The following is a 16,076-nucleotide window of genomic DNA, read 5'->3' as shown; positions in this document are numbered from 1 at the left end:
ACAAACATTTTTTTGTGTGTGTGATTACCATTTACTCTGAAAAGTTGGTTGTCATTCACATTCCATATTCTCCAATTGCCACACTTACAAAATTGGCATCAAAAATGAATATCGCCAGCACACATTTAGAGTCAAATACATCACGAACGTTGCGATTCTGTCATTTACATACGGAGTGAAAATCAAATGATTGCATTTTGAACACTTTCTGATTGAAAAAGGAAAGATTTTGAAGACCTCAATACAGTATTTGCTGACACATACATTAAGCCCCTTGCTGTTCCTGTAACATTCCCTATGGCAAACTGTGATATTCACATGTACATTACGAAACATTGAGACCACGTAGTACTTTTCATTTAAATTCATAACTATGTGTATAAACCTTACTGAGGGAGGTTATCCGAGGTGGTCAGTACAGGGCAGGGTAAAGCAAGGTGTGTGTCTGAGAGAGAGAAAGAACATGTACAAGGCGTGACTGATATTTAATCATGTTGAAGATTAAGAACAGTTTTAATTCATCTTAGACAAGTCTTCTCCTCTTGCAGTCCCTCTCCATCTGGTCATCAGAGGCAGTTTTGGCTGTGGCAGCACCCAAAGGAGACACAGAGTTGAGCAGTGAGTCCTCAGACGCCTGGCCGAACAGAGCCAAGAGCATGGCCACACCGAAACCAGTGGCTCGCTCCCCCTGTGCACGATACACACCAAACAGTTATTAACGGCTCTTGGGGGAACGTGCATCATGTCAGTTCATGCTCACATACTCACAGCATGGACCGGTGAAGCGATGTCCACATGTACCCAAATGCCTGGCCAATCAAAACCCAGATGAGAGCCTATGAAGAGGCCGGCACAGGAGCTCTGTGCGTTCTCACGGTCCTGCAGAGGCACAAGATACCACCACTGTTAACTCCAATCAAATGAAAGAGAAATTTGTCTTAGGTTGTAAGACAATAAATTGGTAAATTGGTACGTGAGTACCAATACAAGCAAATGTAAAAATGTCTAAAAAAATTAAAAAAAATAAAAATACAGTAAAAATGAACAAAATAAAACAAAAGGATAAAATAAATGAAAGAGAAAAAGTAACAGAAAATTTAGTAAAAGTAAACAAAACTATAAAAAGATTTTTAAAAAGTAAAAAAAAAAATTAACTAAAAAGTAAAAAAATAAAAGTAAAATAAAATGTAAGAGTATATAAAACAAATTGAAAAAAAAAAAGCAAAGTAACAAAACACACAAAAGCTGCAGAAGCTACAAAGTTCTTCATGTCTTTACGGTAAACAGTTATTATCTATTACAACTATTATGTATGGTGCACAGTTCTGAAAATTTGTAGGGAAGAATAAAAGTTTCCTCACCGCCACAGAATTCTTCATGTCAGCCACAGCTGAGGTGAATTCACTGAAGTGAAGCTCAGGGCAGTAGACCAGAGGATGTGCCAGGTCTCCGCTGCTGCGGCCCGCTCTCACACAAGCTGCTTCCCACTGCTCACTGTTGGTCATCACAGCAGCGTGATACTTCCCCGTGGAGATGCCCTGCAGCGGGAAACAGAAAACACAAGAGATCAGACGTTTGAGTAGTACGAGATAAGTTTATTGACTGGGAACTTATATTATTAAATATTATTATGATTTAAAACCCCAATGTATTATGACAAAGCTGCATTTTCAGCATGTTTTTTTTTTGTCAGCTCTAGTGACTACAATGCATGACCAAAAAAAAAAAAATTCCCATCACATGACTATGAGCACACAGTACGTAAATATAACGGAGTTTTGCCAAAATCCAAAGTGCAACAGCAATAAAGCAGTTTAAAACAGAAATACGTGTGAGCTGATAAACAGAACTGGTTTGGGTTCTGGAAATCCTCCAGTTTCCTCTTGATATCATGTGACACTGATTTCTCTTTTTCTTTTTTTACGCTTAGAAATCTGGCCTAGAAATCCTGCCTCAAACATATCAATATACAGTATCTTCTCATTCAAACCCTGTAAGGACTTGTACACAATGTATATAGAATGACTTCACTGAAACTGAATACTGAACCTTTTCACTCCTAACAGAAGCATTCAGAAGATCCTCACACTAATGTATCAACAGCACCGCACCTGAGCACCGGTCAGCGTCGCCATGTCCAGTATGATGTCTGCAGAGAGATCTTTGTTTGCATACACAACACCATCAGAGAGCACCAGCCTCCCTTCAGCATCCGTATTGTTTATCTCCACTGTTCTGAGAAACGAGACACACACAGCTCAGTTATAGTCGAGCTGCACTGCCGGTTAGGACCCTTAGAAGTTCACTGGCTCGCCAAAACTCACTTTCCAGAGTAGAGAGTGTGTATATCATCTGGTCGTGTGGCGGTAGGTCCCACGGAGTTCTCAGCTAGGCAGAAAACCGCATGAAGATTGTCCTTAAAGCCCTGAGACATGCAACGGAAGCCAATGTCAGAACTTCAAACTTGCATTAAGGTTACACCTGACATTGACATCTGTCGGATCACAAAGACAGATGTAAACTGGTTCGCTCACACCACATTGAGAGGAGGTCATGGATAAATACGGCTAGGTTTCATATGTAAATGCTAACGAGTAATTCATGCAACACGTCATGCAATCACAGCACCAAAGCAATAACCTAGAAAAATGCTAAAAACAAACTAATGTAGACATCAAGGGATTGCATTTTTTATTCAGCTTTGCAGACGCAGTTATGTTGCAAAAGATTGATAAGTATTCTTGCAAAACAATACTTTCTATTCATTGATAACAATAAGCAAATTAGAATGTTTTCTGAATCTGACTAGAGTAATAATGCCGAATATTCAGCTTTGATCACAAATAAATTAAATATTATTATAATAATGGAGTCATTTTAAACTGCAAATTGTTGAATTATTTTTTAAATAATGCAGCACTGAAAGATGAAAAAATAAATAAATACATGTCTTCACCGAACACATTTAGTATACTGACATGACTTACATCTGTCATGAGACACCCTCTCATAAACTAAATATTAAATTGTGACTGCAGACCCTTATTAATACCAGGTGTAAAATGCAAGTCGTTTTAGCTGGCCACTTGTGATCACACTACCCCAGACCAGGGTTAGGACCTTTAATGTAGATAAGTTTAGCAGCCAGTGATCTGTGCGCTATCAAATAATCAGTACCTGTTTAACAGTAGCTTTAAAAGCTCCTAAAATGGCTGCGGCTCCTCCACAGTCTCTCTTCATTCCTGGCATTGTGGTCTGTAAGAGGGAGAAAAATTAATCGTACAATCCTAAAAGGAGTCAAATGTGGTGTTTAATGGTGAATGGTGTCATTTCTGTGCCTCTGGTGTTTTTTCTTAATACAAAAAAACCCTTATGCATTCTGTCTATCTTGTAATGCACTAGTCAGAGAGTTAGGTTTTTACTTTGCCCTTGATGCTGAGGCCACCGGTGTCGTACACGATGCCTTTGCCCACCCAGGCAATAGTCTGTGTGGCTCCTGAGGGAGTGTGGCTGAGCACAGCCAATGCAGGAGGATGCTGAGCAGCTTTACCTACTCCATAGATACCTAGAGAGAGTGATTCAGCACACATCAACATGATCGCATGAAATATACAAACTACAACCTATGATCTCAACGTCAAATGCAGAAATATTCATTCATGCGTTTATGACCTCGAGGTTAGATTGTTGTTATGCTTTATTGAGTGGTTGTTCTGAACGCTTGATAAACAAACTTCAGCCAGTCCAAAACGCAGCAGCTAGAGTCCTTACTAGAACTAGGAAGTATGATCATATCAGCTCTTATAACATTATAGTCCTGCACGTCTGCTGCGTTCTCAAAACTCTGGCCGTTTGATAATACCTAGAATATCAAAATCGACTGCGGACGGCAGATACTTCTCCTATTTAACACCCAAACTCTGAAACAATCTCCCTAACACGGTTTGGGAAGCAGACACACTCTGTCAACTCAAATCTAGATTAAAGACACGTCTTTTTAACCTAGCCTACACATAACAGACTAATACACTTTTATTATTCAAATCCATTAAAGGATTGCTAGGCTGCGTTAATTAGATCAGCTGGACCGGGAAGCTGACATAGCTGTGTATAAAATGGCTGGGCATCCGGTTAGAGGAGAACTGGCCATCAGGTGTCATGCAAAACAAAATGCAATTTCAAGCTTAAAACAGCACACCGGATTTTTCTTTACGTGCCAGAAAAATTCTGAAAAACTGAAAGAAAAGGCACTATGTAAGCAGTTCTGAAATACCACATACATTCACTCGTCTTGTGATGAGAACGCAAACTCATCTTTTTCATCATAGATGAGAGAATGTTGCAATCTGCTGACTTTTTAGAGAAACTTAAGGTTACCTCCAAAGCCTTTTTGTTTCAGTTCCTCTCCTCGAACTATAGTTGGAGTGATGCCCAATTCATTCCCCACCGCCTTGATTTCCTGCAAAAGATTGGATAATGTATCATGAGCGGAAATGCAATCTCAGCATGCATTTCTTACAGCACTGTTGTTAGAGTTAACTAAAGCTATATATATAAAAAAAAATTAATTGATGTAACAAAAATAAATAATATAAAACGAATATAATAAGAAAATATAAATGTTAAAAGAAAACCAAAAAAAAAAAAGAAAATTTTCCTCATTTTAAAACTCAAATTTCCTCAGTTTTTCCTATACAAAATTTTACATTTGCATCTTAAGTCAAATGCATCTTGATTTAAGGATGTCTAGCTATTTGTATTAAAGTACACTGATGAAGATATCCTGATTTGATTACTGCATTGGCCTTTTCACTGGTTAAGTACCAGTTCATTCAAAATTCTTTTTCTGAAAATGTATTATTTACACTCAAGACACCGCCTCTTTTATTCTACTTTAGCTTACTTATTAGCTCTTTATTTTATAGTTTTGCACTGAATTACTGAGCGGTTGGATGTGTGTTACACAATTTCGTTTTAGGTGGAGCATAAAAATAAACATTTCTATGAAGCTGTGTTAAAAATATAATAAAAGTGACAAGAGCACATACAAAATACACCTAAAACTGAAATCAAAATAATAAATACTATCATATAATAATACTGTTTCACAGAAGGAGTAGAAATGCTTGCCTCCAGGAAGTCATCGGTGTTCATTTCACTGCATGGAGTGTCCACAATTCGAGCGGCCAGGCGAACTCCATCAGCCGCACTGGCAAGACACTGGAAGCAACCACTTGCACATTCAAATGGATGTAATATAATGATGCATAATCATGAATTATCTAGTAACCGACTTAATCTGAGGCCCAGGAAGGTAGGAAGGTAATACTTTACCTCTAGTGTGGAGACCTCCAGCGGGCCGTTGTCCTGACCCACAGTCACAAACTCAACAGTGACATGCTTTTTCTCCGTCCTGCGAGAAGAGGCCGAGCGGCGGGTGAAGAGCGGGAAAGCTCGGGCAATGGCACACGCTGAAGCAAACACATCAGAGCGCTCGCACACCATCTGCAAAACCAAACAAACCCACCATTTCAGGCAATGCTTCGAGTTGAGCTTCATCAGCAACATTCGTGGCACACTACTACAACAGAAAATAAAGTATCTCATTTTTAACATTTAACGTGTTGTGGCTGTATTTTAATGTTTAATATTCAATAGCATTACTATAAATATGATCTGTACCTCTTTTTTTTTATTTTCTCTGATCAGACAGTGATATCAGACACAGAAAACAGATCAGACTCATAAGGAATTACACATAAAATCTTTAAACAAAATTTAATAAGTTGGGTAATTAAATTTGGAATAAATTTTGGAATTTTAAATCAAATAAATGCACCATGGTTACATAAAATTAAATAAAAAAAATTATAATATTATTACAACAATTAACATATTACAATCTTAAATAATTGCTTTCTATTTGAATAGCTTTTAAAAATGTATTCATTTGATAAATCCTGTTTCTTCATAAATAGTTTAAATACATAACTACCTATGAATTACACTTAACTAAAAAAAATAAAATAAATAAAAACTATGTCGGATCCTGCTTAAAAAATAAAAAATAAATGAAACTGAACAAACGGTATTTTAAATTGAAGCGTTACTGTATTTATAAAAGAGTGAAGGAGATCCACAGATTGTATGCATCACATGAAAATTATGAGCAGCAGAAAAGGGAAATGAAGATTAACCGCTGAGATGCATGATGTCAAGAACAACGCAGTCTGAAACTGCTGAAACATTTTCCAGAACAAAATAAGAGTTCAAGCGTACTAATAACGGTGTGAAACGACACTGACCACAATGCATCGGTTGTTGCCGGCTGGCAGGCAGGTTCGGACGAGGCGGGTGAGAAAGTGTGCAGAAGATGGGCTGTTATGACGACTGACTCGTGAAGGAAGTGCCGCCACTGCTGCAAAACTCAAATACAGCGGGCAGCTATCCGTAGGGTTGGGATTCAGGGAAGCCAAGGCCGCCTGCCATATCTGAAAGCAGACAAAACGCACATCAAAGACAACATGAAGCAAAAACATTATAGCACCATGCTCTGTTATTTGCCTGAAACCTAATATACATGAAGTAAAATAACGTGCTGGTAATCCATGCAATAACAGCAGGCAAACTAAACAATCCAGACCATCGAGTCTATCAGGAAATCATGTTCTGATCATGAATGACTAAACAACATGATGTGGCTGACTTAAAAAATAAATGAATAAATATAAAATAAATGCTGTGGCAGTAATGTTAACAGGTGTTAATGAATTACACCACTGTACATGTAACGTTATGTGCTGTTTGTTAAAGGAAATATGGAAATAAGTAACGGTTCTTGTAGTATGATAATAATAATAATTTCTCTCTCTTAAACTGATTTTGTTATTTCATCGTTTACATCAGTAAGTGCAGATTAGCGGTCTGTTACACAACCAGTCAGAAGAGGCAGATTTCTCTCTAACTTTAGCCGGTAAGCTAACGCCGATGCGTTTACAAGCTCGCTTACTTTTTAATCTAGCATTACCTCTTTGGTGACCACCGGCTGCAGCTTCCCTTTCACCTGGGTCCAGTTGATCTGTTGCAGGTTAGCGAGCTGGCCGACGATGAGCACCGGGCGGTTCTGCGGCTCCGAGTCCGCGGCAGAAGCCTTGAACTCCAGCAGAACGTTCGCCATCTTCCGCCAGAATGAGAGTCTCTTCGGAGGGAAGACGCACTTTGACCTCCCGCTTCTCCCGCCCGTCTCGCGAGCCCTTGTGCTGACGGCGCTATTTAAATCCACATATTTACTTCAGACCTTATAAAACGGCAGAACGCGTTACTGCAATAACATTACTTTCAGTATCTTGGAGTGCCAGTGGTGTTTGAATGTGGTAATAATTTAGTATTAAAGCACCGCATCGTGTTTTATGAGAAAGCGAGTGGCACGTTTGCAACTATGACCGAATACAATTGAACCCTTTTAATGTTTTTTTGTGTGTGTGTAATATTTCTGGTTAGGCATGTTTTGAAGCTGGGATGCTGGTTTAAGTTGGTCGGATCAGCACGTGACCAGCTAAAACCAGTATTAAAAATTCATTTATCAGTATAGTCAGCCTTATTGGGCTAAACAGAAAATAGTGAGATTTATTAGTTGAGTGAAAAGTCTTGACACAGTGCTACAGTATTTTTAATGCAAATGTATCAGTGCTTTTATAAAATACCCCACACGTCTTTACATATATATATTTTTTAATTTCATTAAAAACCTGTTCAGCGTTTACAGAAGGTTCAGATAGCATACAGTAGTACCATAAATGGCAGAAAAATATTCACACTGGGTTTCACGCCATAACCATGGAGTAAATCACATGAAATGGATTGAAGCATTGAATGTGCAGTTGTTTATATATATTTATTTTTTTTAACCCTTCTAAAATAAACAGAAGAATAAACGGTCTCTGTATGTATAAAATAATATGGTCAACTTCGTGATTTAACCCCATCATACAGTAGTGGTGCAATTACCCTTCACAAAAGCCAACAGGAATTGATTTTTGAAAAGGACAGAGAAATGCAATTTTGCAATATACAAAGGGGAAAAAAAAGACTCAGGACTACCAATAGACAAAAACAGAACTCCATAAACTCTGTACACATATTTGCATTAAAATAAATAATTTCATCTTGTACAGGGAACAGTAGTTGTAGTCAGTCAGGGGACCCGACTGAGTCAAAGTTCAGTTTAAGTTCAAAGGTCAGACTTAACGATACGGTAGTGACAACACCAGCCAAAGAAACATGGACAAGGAAAGCTTTAAAAAACATCCAAGTTCAGCGCACAGATTTTCACTCTTTAAGGCAAGGAACAGAGTGAAGCAAAAAATCTTGATGAATCACTCCTGCTTTTCGCTGAATAAATCGCTGAAATGATACTGATATAATGACAACAACACTGCCATTAAAACGTGGACAAATACATGGTGGTGCGTAAAACACCTCCGCCGATGTGAGCAGAGGAGTTAATGCTCAGTTATGGACGCTCGTAAAGGACAATGTAACATTAAGATCATTCAACACGTCATAATCCCAATCATAAACATTTTATCACATAAAAAAAGAAATTAAAAACTGAACACGATAAATGCTTTAGGTACATGTTCCTCATTCATCAACTCCCTCCGTGGTTTACTGGAGTGTCAGTGACAGGCACACACACACACACACTCACGCCTTGGATTCACCTACAACACGCACACATCCTAACCTGCAAGCGAGGTCTGATTCAGAGGCAGCTTATGACAGGTTTCATTGAAGATGATGTTGACTGAAAAGACACGTTCAGGTGACACTTAACCCAATATTCAAAAGAATATGCATCATGAATTTTTTTTTAACCAATAAGCCCACTCCCCCTTTAAGTCTCAATTTTTTTTTATTTATTTTAAATTATTATCACTGGTGATACCCATTAGATTTGTAACAGTTATACAGTAAAATAATACTGTAATAATGCAAATACTTTTGATTTAAAATGATTTAATTCTGCATTACAGTAATGAGAGTTGAGAGGGAAATGTGCAAAAAATGATAACGTGGGAAAAAATTACGCATAAATTCTTTTTACATTTTTTTGGAATTAACCCAAGCAGATACGATCATCTTCTGAAGATAACTTATCTTTTTGTATTTTTCAAATGAGATGACAAGGGTAGCTCCTCATTGCTGTGTTTGTGCAGGAAAAATGAAGGACAAATTTGTTTTTGAAAGACACCGGAGTACTAAAACTGCCTCTCAATACAGAATTAAACGCGAACATCTCCAGACACTGCACTCGGTGACCAGAAGGGGGCGTCCTTTTTGCTTCACTTTGTTGTGTAGTAGTTTAAAACACAAGCACCTTCCAAATTCTCCACACATTTTCCACGCTCAAACAATGTGATGAAAATTAGCATGTGCACCCACTCACACGAACATCAGTTTCTCTCAAACATACCGGTAGATCCCTCCTAGAGGCCATGGAATGATTCACCTAAACTTTGTCCCGAACAGAACAAGTATTAGAACAACAACTATGACAAAAAGAATTAAAATGACCAGCATCTTGCGGTTTTTCTTCTGGTACTGTTCAGCCTAAGAAAGGAAAGAAAAAAAGTTGAGCGTGCTTTCCATCTCTAGTATGTAATATTATTTTTCAAGTATCAGGTGGGTTATTTTATGTACATTAATATTACGCAAATGACTGAAAAAAATAAGTGCAAGCAATAACAACCCTTGACACGTTGCTTAACACATCACCAGGCTTGATAAGAGCCTCACCTTCTGCAACTGCTGCAGTCCCTCTTCTGTTTTGACACACGCTTGTTCCACATTGAAGTCGATTCTGTCCAGAACCGTGCCCTGCAGTGAATTTACATTGACATTAATAATGCATATTATTACCATTTGCATATTAAAATGCCTCAGTCAAGGCATATTTAATTAATTTTGCGTGGGAGTCTAATTTATGTATAATTCTTATTAACTGTGAAATTATTTATTAATTGTGATATAATTCATTGAAAATCAGTTTAAATATCTAAATAAAAATATAAAATTACATCATGTTTTAGGACAGGACCTGCATCGTTTTATATATGTTTTTTTTTTTTTTTTTTTAAGAAGCGCACAGACCTGTTCAACAACCATTCCAGCAAGATCTCGAAATATCTCATTAAGGTCAGAGATGGACTGAACAATTTGTCGAATTTCTCTCTCTCGCTCCTCAACCAGCACTGTGTTCTGCTGAACGAGCACTAGTTGGTCATCTGTAAACCCCTAGAAGAGTAAGACAGACAGAAATCAAACATGTACTGAAATTAAAAAGCTATTACATCACAGAAGTTGCAATGAGAGGTAATTACTTTTTACTAAATGTGAAATCGTAAAAATCTGTATTTATTTTTAATTTAAAACATTAATAAAACATTAGGTAATGCCAACATTACAGTGACGTAGGACTTGAATACAGCATAGTTTATTTGCTCTAAAAAATAGCTGCAATTGGCCAAGCCAAAATGACACTAATTTAAAATAGTAAATATTGTCTGATATATAATCGGTCAACCACAAAATATTAATAATAATAATAATAACTTTATACTATAGGTATATTTAATATAAATAGAAGTATACGGTATTCACTCTTAAGGTCTGGAATTTAAGCATCAAAATAATTTTAAATGTGCTTCCAACAATGTCATTATTTAAAGCAACAGCGACTGGTTGACTCCAATCTAGTCATCAATATGCAAACATGTATGTAGTTTGAGTATCTGTATAAAAAATAAATAAATAAATCTCACTCTGTCATATACCGCAATATCTTCATCTTCCTCCACCAGAGGACCAGAGTCAAAAAAGTGCTTAGATCTTTCTTCACGGTTTTTCATACCTATAAAAAAGGTAAGATGTATCATAAAGATTTGTCACAAATAGCATACAGCGTAAGGTAAAAGCCAATGTTTCTTTACTGATTAACATAAATCTTGTGTTTGCATACACTTACGCTTCAGGTAGCTTGACTGCGTGTGTCTGAAGTTGATGGAAAGTTCTTGAAGGCTCTGGGCCAGTGAGGAGACCACGTTGGTCAACAGCCTGTTTTCTTGCTCTGTACAATGACGGCTCTGAGTCTGGAGCCCCGTCACGGCCCGCTGGCACCTGTGAAACATCTACACACACATATGCAGAAAATGGTTTCGTTTTATGACGTGCGCTTTGATTAATTGCTGTAGTTTTTCTGTCTGCCCACTTCAGTTTCTAGTTGTAACAGATGGCACTGTAATAAAGCAGGATTTCTGCGTGTGTTGTTATACCTGTGTAATTTCCTGTGTAGTGATCTCTATGGCGTGCTCCTCTTCACTGCTGTCGTCCAGCGTGGGCCGGTTCATGTGTTTGTCGTGCAGACTGGCCAGTTCCTTCATCTTCTGACGAATACGTGTGATTTCATACTGAATCTGTGGGAACAAGGACTCCACTGTTCACTCTGTCGACTATGGACAGAAGTCTTATTTGAGCGAAGACCATGTATGCCAATGTCAAATATCTGTATCTAGCTTCAATACAGATGATTAACATTAAACGTTAAATTGTTTAAGACCACTTTTTATGTGAGAAAGGTAATTAAGATAATTAATATATATTAACAAACATTTAAAGAAGAATTTTTAATGTTTTGGGAAAAAGTCTCTTGTGTTCAGGAAGGATGCATTTACAGTAAAAACAGTAATATTGCGAAAAATATATAAATAAATAATTAATTCACCATCATTACTTCAGTCTTACTTGCTCATTTACAAATAATACTAATATGCTGACTTGCTTCTCAAGGAACATTTTACTATACATTTTTTTTCGAGCTCTTTTGATGAAAGAGTTTAAAACAATAGCATTATTATTTGGCTTAACTGAAGCAGAAATCTTTTCTATCATGTGACCCAAAACCACCAAACCAGTCTTTAAGTGTCAATTTTTTCCAAATTAAGATTCTTACATCATCTGGAAGATGAATAAATAGGCTTTCTAATGATGGATGTGTTTTTATATGATATGATAATATTTGGCAGAGATACATAACAATCGAAATTTTCCTGACTCGCACCTCAAAAACACCCCAAAGTGACTCAATAATATTTAGATCTGGTGACCGTGCAGGCCATGGGAGATTTCCCTTTCATGTCCATCAAACCACTCAAAGACTGTTACCAGTCTTGCTGTGTGTATTGGTGTATATCATCCTGATACACAGCACAGCCTTCAGGATACAGTGTTTGAAGCACTGGGTGCACATGGTCCTCTGGAATGGTTCGGTAGCCCTTGGCAGTGACGTGCTCATCTAGCACAAGTATTGAGAATCTAGGGAATGTCATGATATTGCAGTCCACACCATCTCTGATCCACCCCCGTGCTTCACTCTGGCCATGCAACAGTCTGGGTAGTACGCTTCTTTGGGGCTTCTCCACACCGTAACCCTCCCGGATGTGGGAAAGACAGTGAAGGTGGAAAGAAAAAAATATGTGTTTCACACTGCTGCTGGCACCATTGAAACCAACGTTTGGCATTGGCACAAGTGACCAAAGGTTTGGCTATAGCAGTCCAGCCATGTATCTCCCGACTGACAGTTTTGGTGGAAACAGGAGAGTTGAGGTGCACATTTAATTCTACAGCGAGTTAGGCAGCTGTGTTTTATGATTTTTGGATACAATCCGGGTTAGCACCCGGACATCCTTTCTAGATAGCTTCCTCTTGCATCCACAGTTATGGATGTGGTTTGTCCTTTTCGGTGTTACTGTACTGTCTTTTGGTTTTTTTTTTTAAACTAGGCGCGACTCTAAATGATAACATGCCGAAGATGCTTCCAGTGCAAGAGAAACCAGTTTTGAAACTGGAACGTGCTTTTAAATGTCACTGATCACTTAAAACAAACATCTAATAATTACCTCATCCACTCCCTCCACCCATTTAGGCGGGAGTCTCTTCGTGACACCGATAGCAGCCTCTGGATCCAAACTGATGCCTGACACCAGGGCCATACGGTCATCAGCCAACTAACAGACAAAGAGAGAAATGAGGGCAAACATCATATTTTAGCTGAAAAAAAATCTATAAAAGTTATTTCAAATACTGCTACTGGCCATGTGATGGAAGATACTGGACCAGAGCAAGATCTTGATCGTTTTTGATGCAAATCTATAGAAGGTGTGTTTTTGAATGCAATTGTACAGAACAAAAAAAAAAAAAAATGTTATGACTCATGCTGTGACTACAATGTGTTGCACTCATTCCTAAATGAACACACATAACTATGTGTTTAGTAGTGGTAAATTAACATTAAGTCATTGCATCAAGACATTCTTTAAAGCTCATCTGAGTTAGCCACAGTAACCAAGGGGCCGAAACTTAGCAAAGGAATGCTAAAACATCAAGGTTACCTCATCAAACTCCTAATGTGATTGGAAGAGCCCAGCGATGTCCCATCCAATGAGAGGAGAGATAGAAGAGAAGGGGAGGAACATGAGGAGTGAGAGCAGAGGAGCCCAAGACAAAAAGCAGTGATCAGCATCAAATAGACTGACAGAAGGACTTGGACAGAACTGGACAAATCAGGAACAAAAACCAATGAATACCAATATAGTTCTTAACTGGACATTAGGTTAATTCATATATATGCTAATGTAGAAATCAGAAATATATGTGCTTGTTTTTTTACATCATGTTGCAAGGCGGGTTAGATTTGTCCATTTCAGCCCAATAACATCAACATCTTAAACCTACTGTGTTACAATTGTGCTACTGATTCATAAACTAATTAAATAAGATATTGTGTTTAAAAACAAAACAAGGCACTTTGTGATGTTAGAGAATTTATAAAATGCATTAAAATTTAAGCTGCAAGACAAATTCTATTTAACCCAACGCACGATTACTTTAGATCTGAGCAACGCACAGCAGAAGATTCTGTCAGGATTTTGCGAAGCAGAGCAAGAAGTGCTTAGCTAGTCCACAAGAAGTACAAACACAGGAAAAAAAAAAAAAATCAACATGCAAGCAGATGGTAAAGAATGGAGCCACTACACCACCAGACAAAACACAAGCAGGCATGATATATGATTGATGCAAGTTCAAAATGACGTCCGTGCTAGTAACACTGTTCACTTCAAATACTGCTATGACAGACATACAAAATCTGTTGGTCACGACCCAATCGATACCCTATAAAGATACTGGACCTTTTAAAAACATGCTGGATAACAGGCTGCCACCAGCATCAAAGAGAAAGAAAAATATGATGCATACAGTAGCTTATCTATAGGAAAGATCTATGGAAGACTGCGAGACAAAACATACTGTCTTACTCTGGAGTCTCATTTAAAAATGTAAAGTACACAGAGAAGAGTCTCACAAAACACCACACTACAGTTATTATGTCTATACAAGTCTATAAAGCATAGAGATATTTAATGAAAAGAGATACATAAAAGGCATAATTATTTTAAAAAGAGTTTGTGGTTTTAAAATTCCACAATATTTTGCAACTTCCATAAACCTGGTTAACTGATAAAAAAAAAATTCAGAATTTATAAAAATTATTATTAAAATGATCTTTGCATGATCACATTTCAGGAAAATGCTAACCTACACTAGTGTTCAAGGTCTGGGCCAAGAACAATTTCTGAGAAAGACATTAGTAATTTTATTAAGCAAGGACTGATCAAAAGCAACAGATAATAATTGCAAAAAGTATATATATTTTTATTTCAAAGTAATATTGTTCTTTTGAACTGTATTCATTAGCAATCCTGCAAAATCTGTTTTCACAAAACATAAAAAAAAATGTTTCTTGAGCAGTAAACCAGCATACTAAAATGTTTTTAAATTTAAGTTATTTCAAATTGCAATAGTATTTCACAACATTCCTGTTTTATAAAATAAATCTAGCTATGGTGAACATAAAATCACCCTTATCTCTTGAACAGTAGTGTATACTGATTGTTACAGTTATTATTCTGCACGTATTTATCCTGCATTAATTACTAATGATCATGTTGGTTTTATTATACTGACATTCAAATCTGAAATAAGACAATTTCAAAAATGTGTAAATGTGTCTTAAACATCTAAAAGCTATTATTTCCACACCTTGTTTTGGCCACAATGACAACACAAAAGCCAGTGAACTTCTTTTATAATATAACAGGCCAACTTAGGTTTTGTTTCACACACAGTACAAAATAGAATTTGTACTCGTATTTCAGAAAGGGGCCCATTATATTTTAGGGTACCTGGCATCAAAACGTCTCGCGGTGATAAACTGTTTACCTAAACGTCCGCAAAACTAGCACGACCATCACCTTTTAGTAACTTCGCTGAGGTAAAACAAAATGCGACTGTATGAGAAGTGTTGATGAACAGCTAGCCGGTTTGCACAGACCTGCCGGCTCCTCACACGGCAAACAAAACAGTAGAGGTTTGTTGGACAACCGACTGGGCCGACTGACATCAACAAACACCGCTAGCTAGGGCTGTTGTCTAGCTAGCTCAGAATCACACACACACACGCGAAAACAGTCAATTCAGACAATGAACGTTAGACTCACCGCAGCATTGCTACGTGTATTCAGAGTACGACGGGGGTCGTATGTACTCACTTGCTCAGCCAAAATCTGCCGGTTTTGGATTGCATTGTTCCGCATTAATAAGAAAGCATCGGTCAGTCGCCGAGTTGCCATGGCTACGCAACGCAAGGCGACAGTAAAATGAAATAACTGCGAGCTGCCTCGATGGCTGTCTTGAGATTAGTTACTCAGCTCGTCGCCAAGGCAGCTGGCTACTAAACTAGCGAGCTAGCCTGCAAAACGGCAGGCAGGCTCGCCCACCAACTCAGCGCCTCCGCTTTCGAGAGCTTCCGGCTCTCTTTTAGACCAAGACAGTCCCGAGTCTGTATCCTGTACAGTACCGCAACATTACAAGACCGATAACCCAAGTTCCCAGCTCAGTTTTAGATAATGGATCATCATCTCTGTGACTTCCGTGACGTGGAATACGTCGACGTGACCTCA

General features: G+C 37.8%; 2 protein-coding genes across 5 annotated transcripts; both read right to left on the bottom strand.

Annotated features, from left to right (window-relative positions):
* Positions 1-7: 7 nt before the first annotated feature.
* Positions 8-7,240, bottom strand: npepl1 (aminopeptidase like 1). The gene is made up of 12 exons (XM_043242059.1): positions 7,028-7,240; positions 6,306-6,491; positions 5,335-5,505; positions 5,131-5,220; positions 4,378-4,459; positions 3,423-3,565; positions 3,178-3,255; positions 2,325-2,425; positions 2,112-2,235; positions 1,362-1,538; positions 769-879; positions 8-688 (listed from the first exon to the last, which is right to left on the bottom strand). The coding sequence occupies exons 1-12, from the start codon at positions 7,175-7,177 to the stop codon at positions 524-526; spliced, it is 1,578 nt and encodes a 525-aa protein (XP_043097994.1). The 5' UTR covers positions 7,178-7,240; the 3' UTR covers positions 8-523.
* A 473-nt stretch (positions 7,241-7,713) lies between these two features.
* On the bottom strand, positions 7,714-16,076 carry stx16 (syntaxin 16). Of its 4 annotated transcripts, none has more exons than XM_043242417.1 (9): positions 15,615-16,076; positions 13,449-13,460; positions 12,957-13,064; positions 11,334-11,474; positions 11,027-11,189; positions 10,824-10,912; positions 10,153-10,296; positions 9,799-9,879; positions 7,714-9,612 (listed from the first exon to the last, which is right to left on the bottom strand). In XM_043242417.1, exons 1-9 carry the CDS (start codon positions 15,744-15,746, stop codon positions 9,508-9,510), a joined length of 975 nt encoding a protein of 324 aa, XP_043098352.1. In that variant the 5' UTR covers positions 15,747-16,076; the 3' UTR covers positions 7,714-9,507. The 4 variants fall into 4 exon arrangements, with proteins under 4 accessions (XP_043098352.1, XP_043098355.1, XP_043098354.1 ...); XM_043242420.1 differs by having other exon boundaries at positions 15,666-16,076; XM_043242419.1 differs by lacking the exon at positions 13,449-13,460.

Source organism: Puntigrus tetrazona, chromosome 6 (assembly GCF_018831695.1).
Source record: "Puntigrus tetrazona isolate hp1 chromosome 6, ASM1883169v1, whole genome shotgun sequence".
NCBI lineage: Eukaryota > Metazoa > Chordata > Actinopteri > Cypriniformes > Cyprinidae > Puntigrus > Puntigrus tetrazona.
The sequence above is the reverse complement of the archived record's forward strand: the minus strand, read 5'-3'. Positions and strand labels throughout refer to the sequence as shown.